This window comes from Leuresthes tenuis, unplaced genomic scaffold, assembly GCF_036924035.1.
Source record: "Leuresthes tenuis unplaced genomic scaffold, fLeuTen1.0.hap1 SCAF_15, whole genome shotgun sequence".
In the NCBI taxonomy this organism is placed as follows: Eukaryota; Metazoa; Chordata; class Actinopteri; order Atheriniformes; family Atherinopsidae; genus Leuresthes; species Leuresthes tenuis.
Window position 1 is genome coordinate 15557865 of NW_027325369.1, and position 26969 is coordinate 15584833.

The 26969-nt window shown below is 43.3% G+C and overlaps 1 protein-coding gene across 4 annotated transcripts; it reads right to left on the reverse strand.

Annotated features, from left to right (window-relative positions):
- Nucleotides 1–450: 450 nt before the first annotated feature.
- stxbp5b (syntaxin binding protein 5b (tomosyn)) lies at nucleotides 451–26524 on the reverse strand. Of its 4 annotated transcripts, XM_072364772.1 has the most exons (30): nucleotides 26049–26524; nucleotides 24762–24859; nucleotides 20153–20234; nucleotides 19660–19760; nucleotides 18800–18934; nucleotides 16248–16311; nucleotides 14744–14827; nucleotides 14412–14535; nucleotides 14172–14250; nucleotides 13477–13631; nucleotides 13310–13382; nucleotides 12817–12964; nucleotides 12509–12576; nucleotides 12345–12385; nucleotides 11573–11793; nucleotides 11252–11436; nucleotides 10772–10897; nucleotides 10368–10519; nucleotides 9510–9593; nucleotides 9001–9063; nucleotides 8848–8904; nucleotides 8707–8754; nucleotides 7678–7728; nucleotides 7317–7433; nucleotides 6335–6574; nucleotides 5328–5685; nucleotides 5002–5167; nucleotides 4393–4504; nucleotides 4026–4246; nucleotides 451–3930 (listed from the first exon to the last, which is right to left on the reverse strand). In XM_072364772.1, the coding sequence occupies exons 1-30, from the start codon at nucleotides 26190–26192 to the stop codon at nucleotides 3889–3891; spliced, it is 3639 nt and encodes a 1212-aa protein (XP_072220873.1). In that variant the 5' UTR covers nucleotides 26193–26524; the 3' UTR covers nucleotides 451–3888. The 4 variants fall into 4 exon arrangements, with proteins under 4 accessions (XP_072220873.1, XP_072220870.1, XP_072220871.1 ...); XM_072364769.1 differs by lacking the exon at nucleotides 9510–9593; XM_072364770.1 differs by lacking the exons at nucleotides 7317–7433; nucleotides 9510–9593.
- Between the last annotated feature and the right edge of the window lie 445 nt (nucleotides 26525–26969).

Here is a 26969-nt window from a genome sequence, read left to right on the forward strand (position 1 = left end):
GGCTATATGTATATACACTCATGGTACATACATGCATTTAAGCATGGAACATTTCTATGAAAACTGAAATGTGTCTGCTAAATAATATTTGACCGCAAACAAATACAAAATGTTGTTGAAGATTCTCTGTCTTCCAGGTCATGGTAATCCTAAAAGCTTGAATAAAGGCAACTGGATAAGGGCAACTCCAAAAAGAAGTCCACTTGCCCTTATTCAAGTTCTTATACTCAAATACGAAGCGTCTTTGCTCTAAAAAACATTCAATAATGACTATAACTCCTCACAAATACACTATGATGATGAATTTATGGCGCAAAATGTTTTACCAACATTTTGAGCACGACCACTTGAAACAAGATTCCAACTTCTGACACTTCATCTAAGAATTGGTCATTTCCTAAATAACATCAGTCAACAAGTCGAAAAACACAGAAGAGAAAACACAAGACGTATGATTGGTTTTACATTTATTTCCATTGCACAATAATATCTATATAGATATATATAGATATATATATATACTGTATCTACAGTCTAAATTGTTTGTGGCAGCAGATTAAGTCAGACATCCATGTGAAATTTCTTTTAATAAAACTGTACAAAAATTGCCTACAATGAGAAAATACTGCAACTCCACAGATATTCATCCCAGAAGACAGATGGGCGGAAGTATGGCGACCGAGAAACCCCTGAGCTCTCCTACACCGCTGCCGCGAGCTCAGCTTCGGTTTCAATGCATTTTTTACAGTGCGGCGGGGAAAGCAAAGAGTTTCCATGAGGCGAACAGTAACGTCAACAGATGTACCAATAAAATAAATCTCTCACACATATACAGTTGGCATGGCCGGATCAAAACGGGACGCGCTTCGGATGTGTGAGGAGAACTTCGGTTTTGTTCAAAAAAAGGTGGTTAATACAAATGCCAGAACAGACAATCTCTAAGAGGGATAATACATGGTTGTTTCAAGTTTGTAAACACTTAATATCATGCATCCTTCAATGTGCAATAAGAGACCATTTAGGACATACAAGTTGCAAACTGAAGCACTTTAAATTTGAGGCCACACTTTGTAGAAAGACTCAGCGGCCCCACAGGAAGGAGGTGATCCTCCTGCAATAGCAAAGCTTAAATCTGATGAGCATGTTAAATATATATACCAGAAAAATGTTTTATTGTCATGTCTGGATGATGGGTAGTTATGCATGGCCACTGTGTGGACATAAACGTGAGTTATTCCATCTCAAAATGACATTAAAGGTATTTATTTTTCAACAGATTATTGAAATTAAAATTATATATATATATATATATATTTATATATATTTGTTTTCAAATATATAAATATGTCATAATATCATTAAACTGACATTGAAAACAAATCTGAGAGTGACGCAATCAGCATAATTGGCAAATGGCATAAATAAGCATAGGTTCTATAATATTTTGGTCCTTTGAAAAAAACAAAAAAAACAAATGGGACACAAGAATAAAAGCATTAAAAAAAAAAAAAAAAACCTACTAACAAATTCATTTTAAATACAAAATATAGTGCAAAACCCACATAGTTGCTCTTCCGAATGGGTTTATCTCAGTAGTATACAGAGGACTGAAATCAACTACCTAAAAGTGAAGGGTTTCATTCCAAAAAGCTGTGTATCCATCACTAAGACATTTTGGTGACTGACTCAACGCCTTCCAAGTGTCCATGACTCAATACGTTAATAGAAAACCTCCTTCTACTGGAGGCCTTCAATCAATCTCCATTTGGAGTCAAAGTACTTTGGGTTTTCTTCTGTGGATCTGTTGTGTTGGAATGAAACTCTTCAAATTCGCTCCGCTTGGTTTTTTTCTGAACACACGTACAGCAGTTTGGGATGGTAATGCCCACAAGAAGCAGCAAAGCCCAACTATTTCACTCCGGACACACGGTCGACTCCCTCACACCAGAGTCCCGTCGCACTGTCCTGACTGACTCTCGCCGTCTGTGGGAATAAAACCCAAAAACAACAAAAATAAAAAATGAAAAGACGACTCTTGGAAATCAAGCAACTCTTTGGTGTCAGAAAAGAACATGGCCGCAAGCGCACAGTATGTCACGTTGCCTGAACCTGCACTGTCAGATTTGTGTCCAGATGTCCTGCTATTTACAACATTTGGCAGCAATCTGGACTGAACAAAGTCTCGTCTCTCCTTAAACACAAACAAACTAAAATAAATCAACAGATAATGCTCCTACTTAGTCACAAAAAGCAGCATATCCTTGCACTTCATGAAAAAGAAATCTAATGATGGTAGAATTCGAGTGAATCACGACAAAAACCTCAACAGACCTCCTGTAATAGACTGTATCTATGCAGTATTAGAAACATTGGCGCTCATACACATATTCCAGAATACATGTATGTCCACAAACACACGGATATACACATAGGTAGAGGTTAGCATATATATGCGTCACGAGGCAAAGGCAGAAGAGAAACAGTTTTAAGTGAACGGATTCAGAGAGAGATGATCTGTGGCACTGATGTGTGGAACACTTCGCTGCGCTCGCTCACTTCTGCTGGCGGCTACAAATACAAACGCAGCATTCTCACTTGGTTTGTGCTGTAAGAGACATGCTTTCTCCCCACGCGTTGAGAAAGAATAACGAGCCCAAAGACAGAGTCGACTTCAGCTGTGACAGAGCGTCAAAGAAATCTGAAACGACCACAGAAATCTTCCAACCAAAATGCACATTTATGCTCGCAGCGTTAGGGACGAGCTTTTTCCCCCGTCCACGCGTCATCCTTCTCGTACGTCTGCTTGGAAAACCAGAAACCTTCAGGAGTTTTCCAGTGTCTCAACTGTTCCTCTGATAGATCAATGTAAACTCTTCATGGGGGGGGGGGGGGGGGGGTTAAATGTTTTCAGCTTTTTTTTTTTTTTTAAACTTTTGTACATTTAATTGACAAAAGAAAACAAATGTAATGCCCATCGCACACACTTCAACTCCGTTCTATCTATTGTACAGCTGCAATAAATATTTCAACTTAAAAACAAAATCAAAGCGACTCTCAGAAAACACGCTTTTTAATCACCTAAAATAACCCGGTTGCTTTAAAAAGGTACGGTCGGTAATGATCTAGCGGACTACCAGCCCTTATTTGGTGAGAGGCAATAGATCCTTTTTTTTTTTTGTTTCTTTCTTTCAAGCACTTGGAAAAGTTCTTGAAAGGCCCTTTCTGGAAAAACAAAACAAAAAAAAAGTCAAACATACAGACAAAGCTAAAAATAATTTAGACCAGAGAAAAAAAAGAAAAAAGGAAGCAAACAAGACCTTCGTTGATTCTTTCCTCCAGAACCTTAAATGTTCATAGACTTGATCAGACTTTTCTCCTCGTTTAAGTCCACTGTGTTCGGCAGACACTCCAAAGGGCAGAGAAAGGAAAAAAAGTGCAGCCAGGCCACCGCAAAACCTTTTTTTTCCTTCTTTTTTTTTTTTTTTTTGCAGAATTGTCCTTCCTCTTTCAAAACAAAAACAGCAAAGTGTATATATACGGGACATAAACAAGTGCATGAGGGATGTGACAGGTCCAATCTCTCGGGGTCTGCAGACTGAAGCTAAACTCCCAGGTGAAACGGAGCCAAAGAGCTTCTCTTCCTCAGTTTCTTTCCCTTCCCGGCGTGTCGTGATGGCCTGTGTTTACTCTGCAGCAGCCCTCTGGTGACTGAGGTAATGCAGAGTGAAGATATTGTGCTGAGAGAAAGAGCATGATTCAGTTGAGTGCAGCCACCCCCCCACCCCCAAAATCCCATGTGGAAAGAAACAGCAGAGAAAAGAAGAGGGAGCTCCAGCTCCTCAGTGATACTGGTGTGTGTGACAGAGTCCAACGGTCCACACGCTGCCATCAGAGCTGGTACCACTTTTTATCTTTGTATTTCAGCATCATCTGAAGAGAGAGAGGAGAGGAATCTGTTATTAATTAAGTTAAACTAAAAAGAAGGGTGAGGGGGGGGGGTTCTGAAACAGATGACATTTCCATACCACATGAGCGTGTTTCGAGAAGGAATCAGCGCTGGCCATCATGGCGGCCGTTCTCTCCTCCAGCTCGCCCAGCTTCTGCCCTCTCTCATCCAGAGCTATTCTGGCGCGGGCGAGATCTCCCACGACCCCGGACGCTGCACCCTTCATGCCCTCCATGCCGCCAGGGCCAGGGATGTGCTGGGCCAGACTGCGAGAGGCCTTACCAGCTGCCGTTTCACTGACTAACAAAGAAACGCAACAACCCAGAAGGTTCATTGACAAATCACACTCCAAGTAAAGGTCAAATATCGGAGTTTTTAAATCAACTATGCTGCAAATTAAGTAGAAGCACCATGTAAATATGAGGCTAAGGGCATTTCATACTCACAGAGGTCCTCCCTGTCCAAAGACTGTGCTCCTCCCCCAAAAAGGCCTTTGAAGAAACCTCTGTTTGGAGCCTCTGGAGTCTCCACAGGGGTAAATAACTCACTGAGCATCTCCTGAGGAGGACAGAGACATCAATATGTCCGTTTCAATAAATTCTCCCTTAAGATATTTAGATAGAGCTATAAACATATTTTTTTCCCTTGAAAAACAAGAATTATTGCCATTCCTCTTTGAATGACGGTACAAAACAAGTGTAAATGCTGCAATGTAGGTTTAATAAGTACATCGTCCCCAGGTTGCTCATCTAATATCGTATTTCAATAGATGAAAATTTAATATTTCCCCCAGAGAAGCCTGGATTATGGCTATTCATGGATACGTTAGGAAGTAAAAACATTTGCAAGCAAGATATCCTGCAGATCTAGTTCAAACATGCAAGAGAATGTGTCACGTTACATTTGACACAAGGATTAACCTCAATCTTTAAAAACACTGTCTGCACCAACATACAATAAACCTTTATTTATCCCCTCAAAGCTTAAATGCAAAAGCCCTTCTGTACAGTGGAGCTGGCTTTGCTCAGAATAAGTGGATCTCATTATTATCTGACCTGCAGATTGTCACAGGTCTCCTGGCTGTAGGTGATCCTCTGGATCTCTGTGGGGGAGGTGAGGTACAAGGCCTGCCCCAAGTTAGAGAAGCAAAACGTTCGCGCTATCCGCATGTCTGTCAGAGGCAAATAGTTCACGTCCAGCAGAGGCCGTAGACTGGGCAAACTGTTGTAAGACAAACGAAACAGAAGCTTCTTTTAGAGACATTACCGACACATCAAACTGCGATTGTTAGAAAATGCGCTGTACAAAGGCAGCGTCTTGTGGTTTCATCACTCATATCAAAAGTAACAGAGATACCAGCTGAAGCGGGCAACGGTGATACCTCAAAGTCATTATGTGCCCATTAGCACAGAAACAGGCGATGCAATTAGCCCCAGCCATCTGCACCACATCAGCCCTCAGCACGAAAGAAGTCTCTGTGATGTTGTGTTTGTAGATGCGGGTTTGGGAGGGCAAGGCCACCACCTTGGCCTGTTTCTCTGAGCACAGCACGGCAAACTGAGCATCCTGGCCCTCTTGCGACAAGTGAGGGGAGGCTGGCCTGCGCTTCCGGCTCTTCTCTTTTTCTTCATCCGAGGCATTCGGGTCATACCACGGTTCGTAGGAAGGGGGCAGCAGAGTTCCAGCCGCGTCGAGCAGGGCCATGGTCAAAATGCCTCCTTTGAGTCTGACCATAGTGCCTGAAAATTGCAGTTTCATTGTTATTTGGATTGGAAACAGCGTTAAGATGACTAAATAATCTTTTCACAATAAAACATAGAAACCATCTCAAATGCTGAAAGTGAGACATTTTACAATTTCATGAAAAACATAAGCTCAAGTTGGATTTGATGGCAGCCACGTTTAAAAAAAATTGGACCATGTTTACCACAGTGTAGCATTCCCTCTTCAAATTTTGAATTCTCTGACCACAGAACAGTTGGCCACTTTGCTTAGGACCTTTCTTTAATAAACGGTTTGTGGTGGCGAGAGGCCTTAATTTACAGTGGAGAGGGGCACGAAAGTGGGCAGAGAGCGGGTAATAACATACAGCTTAGGGCCACAGACCACGACTCATACCCATGGCAACTGTAACCAAGACATTCCAAATAAGCTTTGTCTTGGAGAACATGACAGTGTTTTTGAATCATGTTCACATATGGCACATAGTTTTTGCACAATGGAGCTTTAACCTACACTTGCGTTCACAGACAGTGATTTCTGGAAGTGTTCCTGACTCAAAACTATACGTGGAGCTTTGACGCTGCGGTCTTTCAAGTACGACTCAACCATGTGAACTGATAACAAGACGCACATCGATTGCTTGCAAATGGCAGCTCAGATTCTTACCGCAGGAGGCAATGCCGACTGGCTGCTGCAGCCTCTGATCCCCACCAGGCGGCAGGCTAAGAGCCACCATCATCACGAAGCCCTGGGTGGTCCCCACTAACAGACAGGGACTGACCAGGCTGTCCGACTTCCTGGGGAAACTCTCACAGAAGCAAAAGGAGCAGATGGCCTCTCGAGATTCTCTGTCTATGCTGGTTACACTTGAACTACGTGAGCGGGTGAACGAGTTATCCTTGGCATCTGAACAGCACAATTGAGCAGAAAAATAAGAGAATGAGGAAATGACTGACATTAAATGACAGGGGTGAGCAATTCAGCACGTCTCCACTCAAACAGGAAACCCAGTTAAGAGGTTAGAGCCAAGTTCTACAATTAAAAGCATCCATCATATTGGCATCCTTTATGGAAGCAGCCCAGAAAACAGTAAATAAAAAAACCCGCTGTCTAGAGTAGACGAAAATGTTTTTGACATTGAGAAGCTTTTATGTGAGGATGCAGTTTGATTTGAAGTGTTCCAAAGTGCTTTTCTGCAAATAAATCCCAAGAACATTCCCAACGTGAAAAACTGTCAAATTTACATGTAGTGTTACAGTAATTCCCAAGGAAGAACTGCTCTCCAAAGAGCAAGAGTTAGTCATGTGTCTGACACTCAAGTTCAGCTCTCTTTAGAAGTTCATGACCCCGACAGAAACAAAGTGATCTATGACACAGATTACAGCTAACATATCGTCCATCATGCGAGTTCTTCTCAAGAAAAACTGTAAACAAGAAAAGCAAGATTTTCAACATCGAGCAAGGGTCGAGTCAGCAGAGCTTCCTCAAAAAGAAGGAAACAATCATCGTGAGAGGATTAGTCACATGTTAACCCATTTCAGATTTTTGAACAAATAAAAAAAAGCCTTTATAGTTTGGGAGGAGGACGGCGGGATTAGTAGGAGTTATTCCACTTCAACCCAAGTCAGACCATGACTGGTCCACTCACAGGAGCTGGATTCTGAGAGAATTCTACAGACGGTCATCATGGTTGCCAACTTGTCATCTTTCACACAACAAAAGCGCCTCTTATATTTCATAGAGCACCACCGCTGGGACCTATGCTCTGCGCCCAGTGCAAACACAGACAGTATTCATCTCAGCTTGCAGTGCAAAGACATCAGGGTTTTGTTTTTGTTTTTTTCACACAAAATGCTACTCAACAATAAGGAACACTGTCACAGGTGTATTTTACAGCTGTGAACGAAAGCAAAAGATTTAAAAATGACAAAACCATGGCAAAACCTGTGAAAATATTCATAGAGAGAGGTATTGATAAAATATTGTTAAAGTCATTAGTTTTGGCTTACCCAGGTCTGGCTTTTGCTCACTAGACGAGCTAATTTTCCGTGACATCTTGGCTGTAACAGAAACAGATACCCCTAGTTTTTTGAGGAAGGAATGCAGACTTTTCAGTAACCGCTTAAATAACTCATTTCAGCAATGTTTCGTAATCTGTAATTCATTAATGAAAATTCTATCAAATCTGAGTGCTCCTTAAGAGGGATGTGACTATCTGTAGGACAACTGTTGAGTACATGAATATGCTTCAAACTGCTTGAATCAACCAAGACTCTGTATTGTTTTAAAGGGAAATATCCGGACGCCAAAGACATTTCTACTGAATTTGACTGCTCCTCAAAAGTTGCCCGTTGCAGTCTAACCACCCTCAGAGAGACCACGGGAATACAAAAGAGGCAGAGAAGCATCACAGAGTGGCCTGTATGTCTAACAAAAGCAGAAGGCAGTTGGAGAAATAAGGTTATTGTAATTCAGTGAGCATTGGTATGCAAAGAGAGTAGGTGGAAAGGGGGAAATAAAAAATAATAATCAGTGGATAGCCAACGGATTACACTGAACTGAAGTCCTGGAATCAGAAATACACACACAGCAAGTGTCGACAATCAGAGAGAAAAAGTTTGCTTAAACATTCAAATGGTTAGTGCTGGAAATATTGAGGCAGGAAGCAGATTTTCTATGCTTTTGTGTGGACAGAAATCAGAGATCTACCAACTGTCAGGCGATACTCTCTCAAAACTTGTTTAACAAGTCTATGGTGCTTTCCCAAAAGATAAATAGAATAGAATCAGCATAGAAAACCTGAAGCCTGGAATTTAAAATTACATCCAATCATGCATCAGGTAAACTTCATTTGGTACAAGTCGGCTACTAAAATCCCAAACTACTGATTAGTAAAACATTTCTCCAATGCAAATCTCTCTTCATTTGGCAAAAAATGCACAGGCTGGCGGGGAATTAAGGCACAGTGTGGTTAGAGCGCTGTCATTCAGAAAAGGAAGAGTAAGAAACCACAAAAACACATCTGGAGGATACAGTACCAAAGTCATTGGCAACCGTCTTGGAAAAGCGTCTGCTTTTGAATTTCACTGGAAATGAGGTTCAGAAAAACAAATCAGACGACTTCAGTTGTTAAACATTTGCAAAAGTTCCAGGGCGCGTGCATTTAAAAGGTACAGTACCCTTCTCTATGAACCTCTGCTTTCGTTCATCATCTGAATTGCAGGGGGACGTAGAGCCTACGTGACAAACAGCAGCATTTGAAGAAGATGCATCTCAAAATAAACCTCTCTCTCTCTCTCTCTTTTTTTTTTCTTTAAGGAGGGAAGGCTTACCTGAAGTGGGGGATTTGCAGCGGTCCTCTGAGGTGTTTGACCCGTCGTTGGAATCACAAAGTGCTGTGGGAGCCGCAGAAATTGTAAGTAAAAATACAGCAGAAGCAGTCTTCTTGAGCAACTTTACCAAAAACCATTTCCTACAGCACACCTGGTGCAATCAATAAAGGGTCACCTAGTAGAACAAAGGGAAGGAGAGCTAACGTTACACTGTTGTATAAAAGCAGCACTGGGTTTCACTAATCTACCACAAGCTGCTGACACACAGTATTTGCACTGTTTAAACACAAGTCACTAAGTTGAAAGATACACAACCAGATTCTGTTAAAACGCCCTCAAGTCTAAACATACATCTCCTACTTCAACTGCCGAAAACTCAACAGTGAGCTTTGGAGATCTGGGGCCAATATCAAAACCAGGGAGTGTACCTTAAGGAGACAGAGGAAAAGCTTTGAGGGAAACGACGACAACGCGGGAAGGAAAACAAACTCTGACACAGCAGGACTTACTGAAGTTAGACGAGCGGAGTTTTTTCACAGACTGAGAATACAAGTTAGAAAGTCTGGACACGTAAGACGTACCAGGTGGAATTTCTTCATAAAATCAAAAAACAGTGAGACAGAAAAAAGACGGGAAATCAGGAGAGACAATGAGGAAAAAAATAATAATAATAGAAAAGCATAGAAATCTCAGCGGCTTGCTGCTTAATCTATAACTGAGAAAACTGTAAAACTCCTGGTGGTCAAACTAAATAAAACTAGCTTTAAAGGCCAGGAAACACAGATATATACGATGTGGAGTAAAGCATCACACCGCTGAGACAGAAAACAAGGAATACAACAGTGACTGACAGGATGCTGAGGCACAGAGAAAGAAACCCAATAAAAAGACACGACAGAGGGCTTAAACAGTCAAGTGAACAAGGTTTGTGTTATGTTTTGTCAGTAAAAGGAATCAAAAGGTGATTCTGCTACGACAAAGCAGCTCTGATACAGCATCCACTCTGAGCGCATGGACTACTAAAAAGCACGTTCCCTCTGTCTTTTCTCTGTCCAACTCAACAGATGGAGAATCTGCCAGCGATGCCCCCTGTTGAGCGAGAGCAGCTACTGCAGGGGGCGGTGCCTGTGTTGCAAAGCCAGGGCAGCTGCCAAGTGTCAGCTCCGCCTCTCCAACCTATCCTCACAGCTTTAGCACCGCAAAGGGAAACAAGGGGCTGCAGCAAATGAATAGAGGGCGGCTTGTATTTCAGTGGGAGTGATGGCAGCTGGTGCGCTGAGAGCAATTATACCGCAGTATCTCGTAATGGAGACAGCAAGGCTAAAAAAAAAATGAGACGGTGGTGCAACTAGTGAAGAGCAGCTCACCTCCAGAGGGCTGTCGTCCTCTGCGTGGGGAGAGAGGCTGCCTCTGGTAGGGGTCAGACGGGCTGTAGAGCTCCGACGTTCCCATGTTGAGCAGCAAAGTTTTCTGGAGGTAGTCCACCACGGCCAGGCCGTTACTGTTTCCGAACACCACACTAAGAGACAGAGGGACGAGACACTGGAACTCCAAACTATGATTTTAGGCAGCCTTTATTTCCAGCTGCAGCTTACAAACACTCTGTAATTGCCTCCTTCCAGGCAGGATGTGATTACAATTCCCTGGCACACACAAAATTTAGCACAAATGCAGCCACTGGAGAGATAAACACCGCACTGAAGGCGAGCGTGGGCACAAAGTGATGCGATCTCACGTCAAAATATCAAGTGAAGCGGCTGTGGAGACTTACAGGCCGTAGGAGGAGTTGATTGCCAGGCTGGTGATCTGCTGAGGCGGCTCCCCGCTCACCCACACCAGCTGGATCACCAGCTCCACCTGGTATCCCGGAAACTGCTTGAGAGGGGAGCTCCGCAGCCTGCATCAAACACACAGCAGGATGAGACAGCAGGCTGCACTTTCCACCTGCATGAATTATCACCCTCTGGGTAAGCCGCACCGACTAGATCATCATCTTTATCGCTGCTTATTCCCCTTCCACCTTTTACCGTCAAAACGGTTTTCAGAAATTTTAAGAGAGGGATCATTTTTCATGCGATGATGTGGAAAAACTCCAGGGGGATAGAATTGATGACTACATCCCTTACTTATATTGGCTTTCTGCCACCAGAGTTTGGTGACAGCCTGCTTCACACTGACACAAACAGCTGAGCCTGACTCAACCTTTTTTAAAACAGAGAAAGGGAAGAAAAAAAACAAAAAAGGTCCATACTGTAGGCATGGAATATTGTCTCGGGGTCCATCAGAGGAGTTACTGCCTGCAGGGGGCTGAGCGAAGGGCTCACTCTCCTGAGGGCTGGAGGAAGCTCCAGGAGTTGACGGGGTGGGGGTCTGCTCCCCTCCTGGATCAGGGGAGTCTACGTCGCTGAACTCACACTGCATCCGCACCTCCAGCAGCTAAACACAAAACAGGAAGATGTTAAGACCCACCTCAAACATAACCCCACCTGGCAGCCCCTATGCCAGCACACACAAACCCGCTCTGCCCGTTTTTTTTTTACCCGTGTTGTGGTAAAAATGAACGCGCGCCTACCTGAACAGCTTCAGTGGTGATTTCCTGTTTGCTGAACCTATAGACGATAACATGAGCAGACACTCCAGCCACACAGAGCATCCTGCTCTCAGGACACCAGGACAGGGTTTGGATGGCAAACGGGTCTTCATCTACGATGTCCGTATTTGGCTTCTCCTCCTTACCGCGGGCCCGCTCAAACACCTTGGCGGTCTTCAGCTTGTACAGTACTTGGAGCATTACTTTGAGAAAAGTGGTGGGGAGGAAAAAAAAAAGAAAAGAAAAAAGATTTGCTACTGGAAAAGCGGTCGAGACAGTAACTGGATGTCACGGGGTTGGATGAACACGCACATTTAGGTTCCAAATGACTAACACCCATGCCGAGTTTTTGGTTAATGGAAAGTTTCTATTTGATTTGCTCTGGCTGGAAATGATCATGAGACAAAAAAGGAGAAGGCGCTGAGCTTGAAATTTTGCATAAGAATAAAAAACAAACTCTTTAAAAGAGAAATTCTTTGTTTGTTCTCTAAAAATATTCATCTGCTTCTTTTGTCAGTGGGCTAAACACACCAGAGACTGTGACCAATCGGTGCATCGAGCCGGCGTTTCTCTTCAGCCTGAATTTGGGAGTTTACAGGGCAAAAGAGCAGCTTTTTCTGAAGCAGCCAACAATCAGACTTTAAGTTAAAAAATTTTTGAATTCTTTATAAATGCAGTTACCATTATCCAATTACTAAAAAAAGAAAAAAAAGAAATCATAAATAGACCAATAAGCAAAAAAAAAACTACTCACATGCAGAAGCATCCCAAAATTTGATTGACCCATCAGCGTGTCTATTTTCAGCAGGTAAGCAGGAAAAGAGAAAAAGGAAAAAATAAAACAAATAAATTACATTTTTGTGAATAAAAGTCAAGCTATGAATCACAAATGACTTCATTTACTCAAGGATTACAGACCCTGTGATGATAATCTCTGGGTAACTCTGTGTGCCTTGGCCCCAGTTTCCACCACTAATGGGCCATTCCTGTAAAAAAACAACAAAAAAAAAACAAGAAAACTGATTCAATTCTAAAAATAAATGCAATAACACTAACTGCCTGGTCCCATCTTCATTCGTGCACTTATTTATCTGCTAGGACAAAACAGTAAGCTCCTCTTTTTGTGCTTCCAGGTTGGTGGTCTGGAGGCAGCAGGTCTCCAAAACCAAAAAGCTTAAAAAAGGTAAACTAAACTTAAAGATGGGCGACAAAAGGAAGTAACGTACCCTCTTGCTGTAACCTTGTCTCTTCTGCCGGCTTCCGACAGAGTAAAGCGCGGGAATGAGTTCAGCAGGGCAGTCAGCAAAATACTCACAGCAGGTCACAGGTGACTCGTGGATAGACAGGGGATATGGACTCTCAAAAATCGGATACCTGTCATGACAGCGAGCCACAGTTTACATTTAGTAATGAAATGCAATATCCTTTAAGGTAATGTACATGTCTGACTGACAATATTCTAACTAACAACTTTGTATTTTTGGGTTTTGTGCTGTCATCGAATGTTGGTTGGGCTGCAGGAAATGATGACATTTGCCGTGTAAATTAGCACTTCTGAGGCTATGATTTGTCATTAAATTGCTTGTAGATTTGACATGTGACAGTCAGAAGAGCAGCACAACCCTTAAACATTGGGAGGATGTTTGAAAAACCAAAACGTTCATAGGTTACTGTGAGAGCTTTAGTGTTTCCTTCTAAAATATCAGTAAAACTGATTACCCGATCTGTCCGAGGTCAATCACGACTAAATCCTTCTCAAGGAGGACCACCACAGCATAAGGCTCCTGGAAGTCTGGAAAACAAAACGGCACAAAAACAACGCAGGTAACGACGTGTCACCGGCACAAATGAGCTAAAACTGGCCAGAGTAGATGTTCGCAGCTCACCATTTGGATACGGAGTTTCGCACAGCGTTAGGAAATCTACAATGGGGTAGTCCATCTCCAGAACGGCAGTGCTCTTTCCGTGCATCACAGTCAGACAGGCTCTCCTCCCCACCGTGTCGTAGGACAGGCCTCCAGACAGAACCATGAAAGGGTCCCTGAGATCAGCAAACACACACACAGATGTTTTAATACAGCCAAAGAAAAAAACTAATCTCTCTCAGGAGATTATTTGGCCCGATTTCAAGAGAATCTACGAAGGGAGGGGGCTACTTTTTAATCATATCGGCAGCTATATTAATCTCTGTCCTCAAATACCTGGAAAAAAAAAAAAGTGAGAAATAACTAGATCAGTTTCACTGTAATTGCTCATTTACTGACATATTTTTCAATAGGAAACTTTTGTGACCTTGAAATAAGCCTCTCTGCACACACCAGCCGCAATCAAAGCGATTAAAACCAGAGGCAACAAACTATTTGGCTCAAACACGGACAGACGGCACACAAAACAAAGCAAAAGAAGGAATTCACTAAGGATCATTGCAGTTTTCTGTGCCACTTCCATCCACATAAGAATGCCGCCAACAAGCCTGACCGGTTTGGTTTACGCAGAACAACAGGAAAGGCCACTTTGAGCACAGGATACAGATTCAGACATGAGTGGGTTAAGACACAGGATGGGTGGGAATCACACTTACCCAGCCCTTGTGGTTTTGTACTCCACTTTCAGGATAGGCTTGCATGGCTCTGGCTTTTTTCCATCCTTAGGCTGCTTTCCTGTTGCAAGTCAAATGACGAAAAAAAACCCAAAAACATAAAGCATTCAGTTTTGAGCACATATGACTTGCATTTCAGCACAGGTCACACTTCAAACACTGGAGGGGCTATATCTCTTCCACTTGACGTGCCTCTGGTTGTGTATACACAACAACTCCTACCATGTGGAGTGATGATCTGTACGGGTTTGGCCGGGGCTCGTATATTCCACGTGGTCAAGGTGCCATCAGAGTGGCTGCACACAAACTGTTTTCCCTCATGGTGCCAGGCGACTGAGTGGATTGCCTGAGAGAGACAACAGCACCCAAGTGGGTTGTGATACATAACGCACTTCCAAATTCGTGTTGGTAATAGTTTTGGATAAAGGTAGACAAGGTTTGTGAAGTTTAATCGTTGCTGGCTGAGGTCTCATTAAGGAATCTGTTGACTTTATGAGAAAAAAAACAAAACAGTTCCCTCACAGAAGCAGAGCGGAGCGAAAATAAGGCCTTACCTCATCATAATTGTAGCGGCAGTCAGCCTTTTTGGACTTCAGATCCCACAACACCACTACCCCACATTCAAATCCAATCAGAAGCTGCAGTAATGAGAGAAGCAAACAGCACAGCTTATTCCTGATGCGCTTCTTTTTAAAAGATCCATTCGAGAGCAGTTGCGCCAACGGCTGCATATACAGAAGTTTAAAAAAATTTCAGAGTACAAAGGACATTCACTGGCCAATATCTTTAGAAAACAGAGTACAAATAAATTTAAAATTTTAATGTCTTTAGCATGCTCAAAAAACGTTTACCAAAGGTTGGCATGGCCTCTGCATCAATGGCACCTTCCCACATATACATATTAACCATTACCTGCACTATCACAGATGTGGCACCAAATTATAGATTCATCTGTATAAGTTTTAATTTCCTTTGTACTTGCCGTATTTTTCGGGCCATGAGGCGCACTTAAAATCCTTTAATTTTCTCAAAAATCGACAGTGCGCCTTAAAATGCGCTGCGCCTGATGTATGAATTAATTCTGGTTGTGCCTCACGAGCCTCACGGAGTGATAAGATCTGTGCTTCAACATTAAGGTGTGTACATTCATTCATTCATTCATTCATTTTCTATATCCGCTGCCCCAAAAATGGCTCCTGTTTAAGAGACATGCTTACGAAGCAGATTTCAAACTCAACGCTATCAGTCACGCAGTACAACAAGCGAGTTGATTAAAGTTTGACTTATCTGAGTTTTATGTATGAAAATAGACCCATTAGCAGTCAATCATTGATATTGCGGCTTATAACCTGGTGCGCTTTATAGCCCAAAAAATACGGTATGTCTGTTAAATAAAGGTTCAGATACAGTAAAAACAATGGCAAGTTGCAGTTTTGCTACAGACTTCCCAACTTTTCTAGATACAGGGTTTGTTGTAAGAGGCAGCTAACCGGCTAACTATGTATTCATAAAAGTGTCACAATAACGGAGTTTATACACAACGATTCATTTCCTCATCAACTTCCTCTTATGAACTCCTCGCATCAAGGCCCGGAAACACTGATGAATTCCAGCTCACATTCATGAAAAACTGATTTAAAAAAAAATTTTTTTAATTTTTGTAAACCCCATGTTCATATTTGAAAACCTTTAAGCTGACATGCACCTGCTTTGAATTAGGTTACAAAGTATGACACATTTAACAGTAACACGACTCACAGGTCTGACAGTCTCGTTACCAGTTCTGCGGCCCGCCCACCTAAACCTGCATCCAGGTCATGCATTACCCACATCCCCGACTTAAACATCTGCCTGTGACAGCAGTGGCCTCCCCCAGCAGGATAGCAGCTCCCGCCACATCAGACGAAATCCGAGCTCAAGGCGTTGAGGTGACAGATCCACACGGGTCTTACACTGCAACTCACTTAACCCGAACGACCTGCTGTCAATGTCTTGGCATCAGACAGCCCAGTGCCGGGATCTCTTATACGTGACATGGAGAATCAAACCATCGGTTACCTTGCCCTCGTCCATGGGGTTATCACTGATGTGCACAACAGGCCCCGGGTGTGTCTTGGTGGATCTGTGACAGAATAATGAGAGCGGATTTAAATGTGCGTTCTAACATGGAGTACAGCTCAGATGCATCCGATATTGATTGAAAGACACAATGCGGCTTTTACTGGGCGAGTAAAATAATGTGGCAATTAGGAAAGGTATCCAAAAGAGACGAAAATGTGCACCAGCACAGGAAAAAGATGTGGCATATGAGAGAAACAGAGAGAGAGAGCAGGGTCACATGTGGGTCTATGAGAGATTACAGTGTGTGGAGACATGATCACCGTGGCAACAGAGCAAGGGGCATGGAGGAAGTGAAGGTCTGGCCAAAAGAAAGTGTTGCTGCCACTGAGCGTGGTCTGGCTCCAGAGGCTAATGATCTCATTGCTGCTGATGAGTCAATACAGTCAGAGATGTTGCAGTGAATAAAAAGTCGCCACAATGCAACACATCTTCCGTATAACCCCTTTAAATAAGCAACAGAAAGTGTATGGAGACCACATACAGAAATTTGTATTAGTGCTTCTGTACCCCAAAACAAAGGACTTCAAACAAAGCAGCCAAGCTGTGAGGGAAGATCGGTCTAAATAGAAACAATGATAAGTTTCCTCTAATGAGATGCTTTGCTGCAGCCATCTTCAGCTGCTGCCTGTTAGTGGGTGTTCCTGCCTTCAGTTTCGTCTTCAATAAGCAAAAAGCTGATTTACATTCACTTAGGAGTCTCCTGATTGTTGACTGACGCGCCCACCTCCTCGAGTTGTCTTGAATTGAAGAGATGCTTTGAAGACGTTTCTCTTCACCGAAGATAAAATGCTGCTATCAGACAGCTCGCGGGTGCATTCTTCCCTTTTAGGCACGAATCCCCCCCCCCCCCCGCCAGTAAACAGAAAACTTCCGAGCTTCTGAGACTCGGTAGCACTATGTGGAAAAAAAAAAAAAAAAAAAAAAAAAAAAAAAAAAAAAAAGCCTCCGTGATTTCTAAAAGCATAATGCAATGTGTCAGTTCAACCACCTTAAAAGGATGCTTCGTCTTAATCCAAATCTTTGCATAGCTGTCATTACAATGTGCTTATCGAATGCTAAAAATTTCAGCTCACACTAGTTTTATAAGACCAGTTTGATTAAATAACCATGCTGTTTTAAGTGTTTTGTAGGAGGGGATTAATCATTTATCAAAGTCTCCATTTGGTTCCTTAATTGTTAACCACTTCAGATCAGTCTGGTAGACTGTTGCATAAAGTATGCAAACAATACTTTAACACCAAAAGCCTGGTAAGAACAGGAGGGTTTCCATCTGGTTAAATTCAGAAGGGATTTTAGCTTGATATGGTGCAGCAAGTATTACTTGAGTAGTCACAATCTTGCAAGCTAACAGTAGGTTAGCCTTTCTTTTTATAGCTTTCTGGTACGTGGTGCTGTCTCTTTTTACAATCTATTGCGTTTTTTCAGCCTTCAGAGGTAAATTCTAGACGGAGGAAAAGCTGAGTTTTGCACTCCTACAGGCGATTACATGTTCCCATGGCAATGAGTGGATTTCAAGTTGCAACGCATTAGACCACAAGTACATGAGACGAGGCGCAAGTGTTCATGTTCACCAGACAAACTGAGAGCGTTCTGAGTGCCATGCACTGCACAGACGACCCTACCTGCAAAAGACAATCCCTTTAATGAAAGCTGAAAGTCTACTCTTTGCTCTCATCTGGACTTCTGGATTCCAAAGCGACTGTGCTGGCACACTGAGGCTAAACAGCAACAACTGTAACTTTGTCCAAATACTGAGCGTATTCAAATCCTCGTATGGATCATCATTTTAGAAAAAAAACAAGACAGTTTCGGTTTATCGCAGGAGAACGTGAGCCCGTAAGACAAACTATGGAGCTGAAAAGACAGAGGTTTGACAACCCTTTGCAAAGGAATGACTGACTTTTTCATTTTTACACCACATCGTCTCTTTTCCATTTTCACAAACGGACAGAAAAAGAAAAAAAAAATCCTTTCCCATCCTTGCTGCCCATTTACCGCTTATGACAATGGCATCCACTAAGAACTCTCCTCACCTGTATGTTATCCGAGTTATGTTTAAAATAAAGCAAAGATTTGACAGTTGAAAGGATGTGATGCAAACTACATTGTGAGCTTCTCTGCTGGTGTTTGCACAAGGGACAATGTGACACGAGATAAGTCGCTGGGGTTATCGAGTGGGAACCTTCTATCAGAGCAGTTCTGTTAAATCAGGCAGCAAGCACCTCCAGAAGCCTCAACAGTAAGTCCTGGCATGGTTCAATCACCACCTCCATGCCGCCTTCACACTGATCACAGCTCCAGGATTCTCAGCTTACAGGACACAATATCTGTAAACACACAGGCTTCAGCATTCCTCTGCATTTCAGAGCTTCCTGGTAGAGTGTCGACTGCACAGTTGCACAGAGAAGATATGCAAATGGCCTGGAAAGAAAAGTGTGTGTGTGAGAGTGTGTGTGTGGGGGGGTAAAAGTTGTGAAATACAGACTCACAGTTCGATGGCTTTGTTCCACATAATAACGTAGCCTGAGAGAGTGAAGGACTCCACGTTGACGATGTGGATGTTTCCTCTTTCTGTGCCGATGTACAGCCATTTGCTCTGGAAGGGCAGGTGGCAGTATGTGATTCTGCAAGACATCAGGATGCATCACCAGCAGGCTTTTCATTATCTTGTGACTCAGTCCCATCAAAGAGCCCCCGTTTGTCCCTAATCATGCTGGTCCAACTGGAAGGAGTAGTGAATGACTAGGATTTAATTACAAAGGCCTTGCACTGTGTCACACTAATGAAGCCTGACTATTTATAGGCCAGTGGGGAGGAACTGCAGAGTAAATACTGTCTTTTCTCAATCGGGTTGAAGACAATTTGGTCATACATCGTATTTGTCTGTCCACACATCGTTTGTGACATTTCTGTGGATATCTCAAGTGATTTGCAATTTAAACTTTTGCGAATATTCCCAAAAAGTGCCAGTTATAAAGAAGAGAGACAAGAAAAAGATCTATTACAGATGATGCTTCTTCTTACTGAGTTGCTTTAGCTATTTTAGCTGCCTCTCCAACCCAAAACAGCGAGCCCGAAAAAGTAAAAAACTCCTCACACATATTGCTTGATCTGCTATCAAGAGCAAAAATATGAATTAGTGCAGCTGTAAAGACGAAAAATAAGAAGAAAAATAAGCTGCCTCAGCACCACACGGGGACACCAATTGCCAGAAAACAGCTAATTATTCAGGGTGAAGCGTGTGGCCAGCTGTGCAGGCTGCTTCCACATTTTTGTTCACACGTCACAGAGAGACAGATGCAGTTTCTCAGCAAACACAGACGCAGAAAGAAACAAGGCGTTAATGTACCTCTCACGGTTAAACTTGAGAGAATGCAGGATAGCGGGGATTTTTTGCCTCAGGTTCCACAGGTGGATACTGTCATCAGCTAAGGCACTCACCAGCGCCCCCTGTGAAGGCGGCAATGAACAGAGGACTTGTTAGCGGTCAGAAAACATCAAAGTCTCGCGCCACCCCTCATAACAGAGATTTACTGAAACACGCAAACATAAATGGATTTACATTTACTACTTGTGGAATGCTAACGAGAAGCTTAATGTAATGAAAAAAGGGTGACTCAGGTCTCTAAAACAGTATGATAGATTATTTCACATTTAGTGCACAAATATATCAACATTAGAGAGGCACACATGTTTAAGTTCACCGAACATTTATCACTATTAACGAAACCTGCGAACGAGAACATGGACAAGAAAATGCGGGAGGGGCGTGGATAGAATGGGAGTGAAGAAGAGTAGAGAAAGTCAAACAAGGAGACAGGGAACAGGAAATGGCAACACACCTCGTTGATGAGGAATTGGAGCTGGATGACAGCAGCACCGCTCTCGTGCTGACAGTAGCACTCCACACCTGCACGGCCAAAGCTAGAAGTTGCCTCAGTCAAAGAAAAATCAGACAGTTGCCACAAAAAGGTCGTGCATGCAAAAACGGGGGGGGAGGATGAAAAAAAAAAAAAAAAAAAAAAACTCTCAAAGGTACTGCGGCTCAAAAGAAAAATTCAATCTGCATTTCAACAAAAACATACAGAGGCATGAAACAAACCAAAGTTATAAACAATCGGTGGGCTCCGTCGGCCTTATTTGTTCACACCCCTCAGGAAGTGAGAGCTGACAGCAGGACAACTCGCATCTCTCTTTCCTGCACTCTTAATCTCAGGTTGGAGAGTCCTTGTCTGCTTCACATGTGCACTCACAAACGGTGACAGCACCGCTTCAACTACCGGCAGAGGAGGCTTCGGTTTGAGCTGCGCAAACGAAAAGAGGGTCAGAAAAGCTGCACGTGTGACAAAAGAGAGTCTCTGCTCCAATCGCTCTGCGGGGACTTTCACAGAGACGGTGCACACCAAGACAAATGAATAAGGAAGCAGCTCGAGATCTAATCATGATAAAGAGTCTGACACAAAGACAAAAAGCTGCTCTGCTGCTGTGATCGTGCCAGAATAAAAGCTGCTCCACAGAAAGCTGTGTTCACCGTCTGCCTAGAGGTCAGAGAGCAAAATAACTCTGAGCAGGATTAACAGAGCTGTGATCAAACAATCCCTCAGCTCCTTAAGCAAACTAAGGTGGGGCTGCAGGAAACCGTTCTCCGAACACACTCAACAGTGGGCATAATGTCTGCACGAGCACGGAGGCAAACACAGACCTCGAGACTAAAAGCCGGCGCCAGTCGAAAGCTGCTGGCAGCAGAACTCACATTCACCCCGTGACCCCCTCCGGCCAGTTTTAGCTCTTGGCCTCGCAAGTTCTGCACAGCATTAGGCAGAATTATTAAATGGATATCATGTCTCCACAGGTCCACGATGGAGGAGGAAGTATCATCAAGCCTGATCCATACCCTCTGATGATGCAGAAGTACGATCAGACGGTGTTACCATGTAACCTTTAATATTGATGCAATACAGCAAGATCATTTCAACAACCTCGCTGCAGGCAGCACAAAGGCACCGTCGCTGCCTGCTTGTTTTTCCACATGCATCTACTCATAAAAGTGTGCAGTGTAAAAGGTGTCTGGAGGTCAGAACTGCTTCTGTGGCAATGTAGGTTAACAGTGCTGCTGAGCAAAGTGACTTTCTGGGCTAGCAGGAAATTACTAAGACAAACCAAAACCAGATTATATCGCTCTGGCGAGCAAGTTGAGCATTCTTTTAAAACTTCCTCCTACACTTTACTACAATCATATAAGCCACATGTGCAAACTGGATTCTGTAAGGCGCATTAGAGCAGCAGGTTTCTTCTTTGATTATACGGTCCTAGGTTAATGTAAACACAGGAAACTGGGTCACACTACAAAAAATGTAAATGTTTTTAACATGGTAGAAATTATCTTGCAGTGAGGGAAGTAAATATATATATATATAAAAAAGATTTGCTATAGATTACACTCAAATGCCACATTTCCGAGTAAATATTTCCCTTTATTGCCAGTTCTAAACAGAATTACTTGAGACAGATGACAATTTAAAGGTAAAACCAAATAAAAGTATGTTTGCCATCTGTCCTCAGACCTTCCATCATGCGTTTTTGTTTGGTTGGCGGTGGCGGAGAGCTCGGTCTAACATGTCGGTTTAAAATCTCACATCAGTGTTGAGAACTGGTGACTATAAAATCCACAGCATGTGATTCACATACTTTTCATTCTCATGAAATCACTGAAGGAGGCATTGGCTGCGATTACAGGGACGGCAATATTTCGACTTTCTGAATAAGATCCTGCCATTTCAACGGCTTTCTCTGGCGACCATAACCCAAATAAGGTCATGATCAGAGTGAGCAACAATCCAATCAAGCTACGTGGAGTATGCCTGTCTTAATCAGATCATGCAGACAACCACAATATTACATTCAACTTGCATTTTTAACGGTATCTGATGAGACAAACGGCCGCTTCACGATGCATGCTTTCACCTCCGGAGTTGTCAGGTCCGTTTGTTGAGTGAAATTGGGGCTGTAAATTCTTTCTTTATCACTTGTTTTGGGCTTGTTTACATTGACTGAATTCTTGTTTCTGTCACAGGATCTGGTAGCGCCGGCTCGGGCGGAGTTCGGTAACTGCGGTAAGAGGACACACACTTTCAGGATAAAATGCTGCAGGTTTTAAAAGACACGGATGTGAATAAAACTTTGGATATGCACAGACGTTCGAACAGCGTCGAGGGCAATAGCATCGGTGGTCTGTATTATGTAAAATGGTCATATGAACGGGAGCTGCAACTCAAGTCAACACCACACCTGAAATATCATCTTATTTAGAATAAGGTCAGCTGTCGGACATCTGCAATGCGTGCACATATAGCCACTGTCCAGCGTGAAAAGAAGTCTCATATCAGGACAGAAACGTTTCTACGATCACCTTTCCCTCTGAGTCAAGTCACTTTTATTCATAGAGCAACTAAAGTTGACCAAAGTGATGCACAAAGTAAAAACACAACATCATAAAACAATAAAAACTACAAATACAATACTTATAATGGTTAAATATATATTAAATATATCAAAACTGCAGCGATGGTGACATTATCAGCAAAAATGAAAGGTCAAAGTGATAAGCTGAGTCTTTAAAAGCGATTTAAAATACTGAAGAGTGGCGGAATCTCTACTGTGGGGTATTAGACATTTCCACAAGGTGGGGGCAACTAATTGCAAAAGCTTGATCACCTTTAGTTTTAGTCCTACAAAGAGCAACGGGGTCAACAGATACTAATCAAACCATTAAAAACCCTTAGAAGAGATATTTCAGTATTGTGACAAGGCTTCTGAATCAGAATGGTACGCTTCATAATACATTACAATCAACTGAAAAAGGAAAACAGAAAGCTGAAATAAGTCACATGTAACACGCGCACACCAAAGAAAGAGATCCAAAACATCTTTTCAAGCGTCTCATCGTGCTCTCAAGTCACACAACGCAGCCCCTGAAACATCAACACTTCCCCATTTGGTAAACCAAGGTGGTTTACCGCAGCATTTCAACATCAACGGGTTTCCACACAAAGTCAAATGATAATCATCGGGACAGGAAACTTTGCTGATCATGCTAACTTACAAAAAAAAAAAAAAAGCTTTTTAAAACGTTTTCAGCAGCCTTCCGTGTTAAGAGGAGGAAGCGACATGGTTCTAGGCTGAGCACGACTCGACAGCATTTCTGCAATCAAAGCCCAGCAAAACAGAACATTCCGACTTTAAGGGTGACCGGTCATGAGCAACAGTTTACTGAAACTCACACAGCTTGCAGAACTGAATCTTCTCTGCTTAACACTCAGCAACATTACAGTAGTTTTACAAAGTTCTACATGTTTAGTGCCAACACTGACCCCAGAGCCAAAACATGCTCTGCCAAGAGCAGGAAACTGTCCCCAGTAACTCACTGATTAAAACACTGTAGCAGAGACAGGCCCAGTAAAAGCAGACGCTTATTGCTTGTAGACACCTCATTGAGCTCACGTCTCCCGAGCTGTGGCAGCGTTCCTAAACTCCAGGGGCAGCGAGGTGGATCGATACAGCTTGTCTTTTGATGAATGGACCAATTGCCCGAGTGACACTAATCCCATCAGCTTCACCTTGCAGACTCTGGGAGTAGCCGCGTGAAAACAAAACGCTCCCTTAATCTGAAGAGTGGATAAAGACGAGGAGGGAGCCACCTATAATGAAAGTCTAAACAAAGCAGATAGCCAGCCCCCGCCCCACCAACCCCAAGCAGGGTATCGGCACAAAGGGAAACCCAGAGCTAACGCACTAACAGGTCGACCCTCAGGACGTGCAGTGGATATGAGCAGAGTGTGTAGTACTCTGGAATCCCCGGGGGCTGTTTCTTCATTGTGTTCGCTGTAAAAACAAATTCTGATTCATGAACACAAACCAACACAGCACTAACTCCAAAAACACCCGGGGCGGTGTGTGTGTTTGTGGGGTCGGGGAGGGACACGGCACTGGGATAGCTTGATTGCGTTGTGCAAGTTATGTTTACGGCACATATGAAGTGGCATCCTGGCACAGACTGGGCAGCACAGTTGATGAGGTTGGCTCCTCAACATATGGTAGAGGGGCTGTTCATGCAACTGCAGGGATGCCACTAATGAGCCTGGATGCTGCAGGAGAGGGCGACTGCCTGCTGGAAAGAAGTGCGCCCACCCGCTTCCTTCAGTGTGGCATGTCATCGACAAAAAAAGATCATCAGTTACTGGGTGAATTCCCCTGAATTCGAGGAATGCTGAATGGCAGCTTTCTCACACGATAACTCAAGGAAAACAGACACGTGCACGAGGTGTAGGCAAGGGTTGGTGAGGATGAAAATAATTTTTAAAAAAAGAATTAAAACCACATAAATCACCCATGCTTTGCTCTCCTTCAGCGGCCCCATTTGTTTTCGAGAGATGAAACAAAAAAAAAGGATACAGCCTCAGAGCTCCAGTCTGAGTCCCAATGGCCAGGATTTTCTGGACGGGGTCAAAAGCCATAGAGGATGGTTGATATGAGAAGCCATGACGCACAGTCTGCAGGAGAGAGTGGAATTTATATCAGACCTCCAGTCAGTTTAATCTATCATCTCCCACACAGTCAAGCTGGCAATAGAGGAAAAAAAACAAACAATCATAATTCAAAAGAAATGGAATCCATCAATGTGGGAAACCTGTCTCGTTATCAAAATGCATCACATAAAATGCTTTATCTGATGGATTTTTTTTCCCGTGAAAGTGGGGACTGGAATATTTGCTGACAACAGTCTACCTCACCTGTGTAACACTGTCCTAAAGTTCATGCTGCAGCTCATTGCCAGGATCTTGCAGCAGTCCACGCACCATAATATTATCATCGTCAGCCATCTATAACTCAATTGTTTCAGGTCCAAAACCCTGCTCAGCCATCCATTAACTCTGTGCAGCTTGCAGCAGGATTATGTAACAGGTGCGTGGCCCCCTAACCTGGGGAGAAGACCTGCTCTCTGCTCCCTGCAGGGGATGAAGCTGGTGGGCTGGTTCTCCTAATGATTAACACTAATGTTTGGCCTGAAACACTCAGCAAATATTAAACCAGATGTGATTAAAATAGTTCTGGGAAACCTTGCAAGGAAGGACATGATTTTACACTTTTTTTTTTTTGTTCCCAGAGCTAAAATGCTGCTGAAGGATGTGAAGACTCCGCAAAGTTTTCATGTAACCGCAACTGAAACACGGTACCAGTTCACGCGAGCTACATCTGAACCGGGCGCGTTCAGTTTCAGAAAATGAGCTGTAAATTTCGTCCCCAATACAGATAAGTCCCATTGGGAAAGGATTCCCCCACGGCCAGTTTGAAGAGGGAGAGTTATTATAGCAGTGTACAAATAGCCCTGTGAACTTTGTGCTGTAGTTTTAAGGAGTGAATACGTCAGCTCGGTCATTTATAATGGCGATATAGTGCCTTCAGTGCTATGCAGGATGTGTTGTTGCTAAAACAGTGGGACCCAGCGAAGCACGGCGACTATAGGTGATTCCGTCTTCCCCATGTCACCAAAACTGCAACTAATACTGCTACACCTGACTGCAAACATAGCGTTTTGGTGCTGTTTGCGCCCACTCGCGTGTTTTAAAATCCCACTGAGCCGTGCCGAGCAGCGCTAATGTTCGGTCACGCCGCTGTCATCTGACTGTCAAGAGTGCGAACACAAGACCGCCAGCGTTAGCTCTCATTAACGGAACGTACCTTGCAAAGCTGAAAATGCTCCGACTGGAGAGTCTCCTGGACAACATCGTTTTCTTTGGGAGCACCCGGCTGAGCAGTTGCTGAGGAGGAGGAAGACGCCGCCGTGAAGCCGTCCAGCACCTTCCTAATGTTAAACTTCTTCATTTTCCTCCGGTAGAGACGCGACGGTTGACGAAACGGATCAAGCGAGCTACCATTAATTGGATTGAGGGGGGGTAGCTGCTTTGCTAGTTAGCTGAAATAACGCACAGTTAATGTCTTTCTGTCTACATCTCACATGTTACAGAGGGTGTTGCCAGCGCACTCTCCAACAGCATCCGAGTCACGAGCATTGACGTAGCAGGTCCTCTCCGATATTAGTGTCAATCCGCCATTTAAGCAGCCAGCTTTGGCGTTATTCGATCAGGATCAATCGTTTCCGCGAGCTGCTTCCCCAGCCAGGGCTCAGCGGGTAGCAAACTGGCTACGGAAACGCAGTGAACTGCAGCAGGGAATGAGTCTGCGCTCTGCGGTCACCCGGATGTAGCGCCGGTGTTAAAGTGTTTTCTGTAACCCGGCCAATTATGCGACTTCGAGCGCAGTTTGCTCCAACAAACGATTTAAAACCACGGCTTTATTGTTATTGTGTTTTTAGATATCTATTGCAAAACGTGACGACTTAAACTGGACATTTGACAGGGTTTTTTTCTTTTACATGTAACTCTGACATTTTAAGCTGCTCATTAAACTAGTAGCCATGGTCTATTATGCTCACCAACGCTTTGCGTGATGCAGAGGGGTCTTTATGTTTGATATAAAAATGGACAATCAGGTTATCAATTAGACAGCTGGGATAGGCGACCCGACCGACGGATTAAGCGTGTATAGAAAATGGATGGATGGATGGATGGAAGTGGATCCTGTTCACTGTACAAAATACAT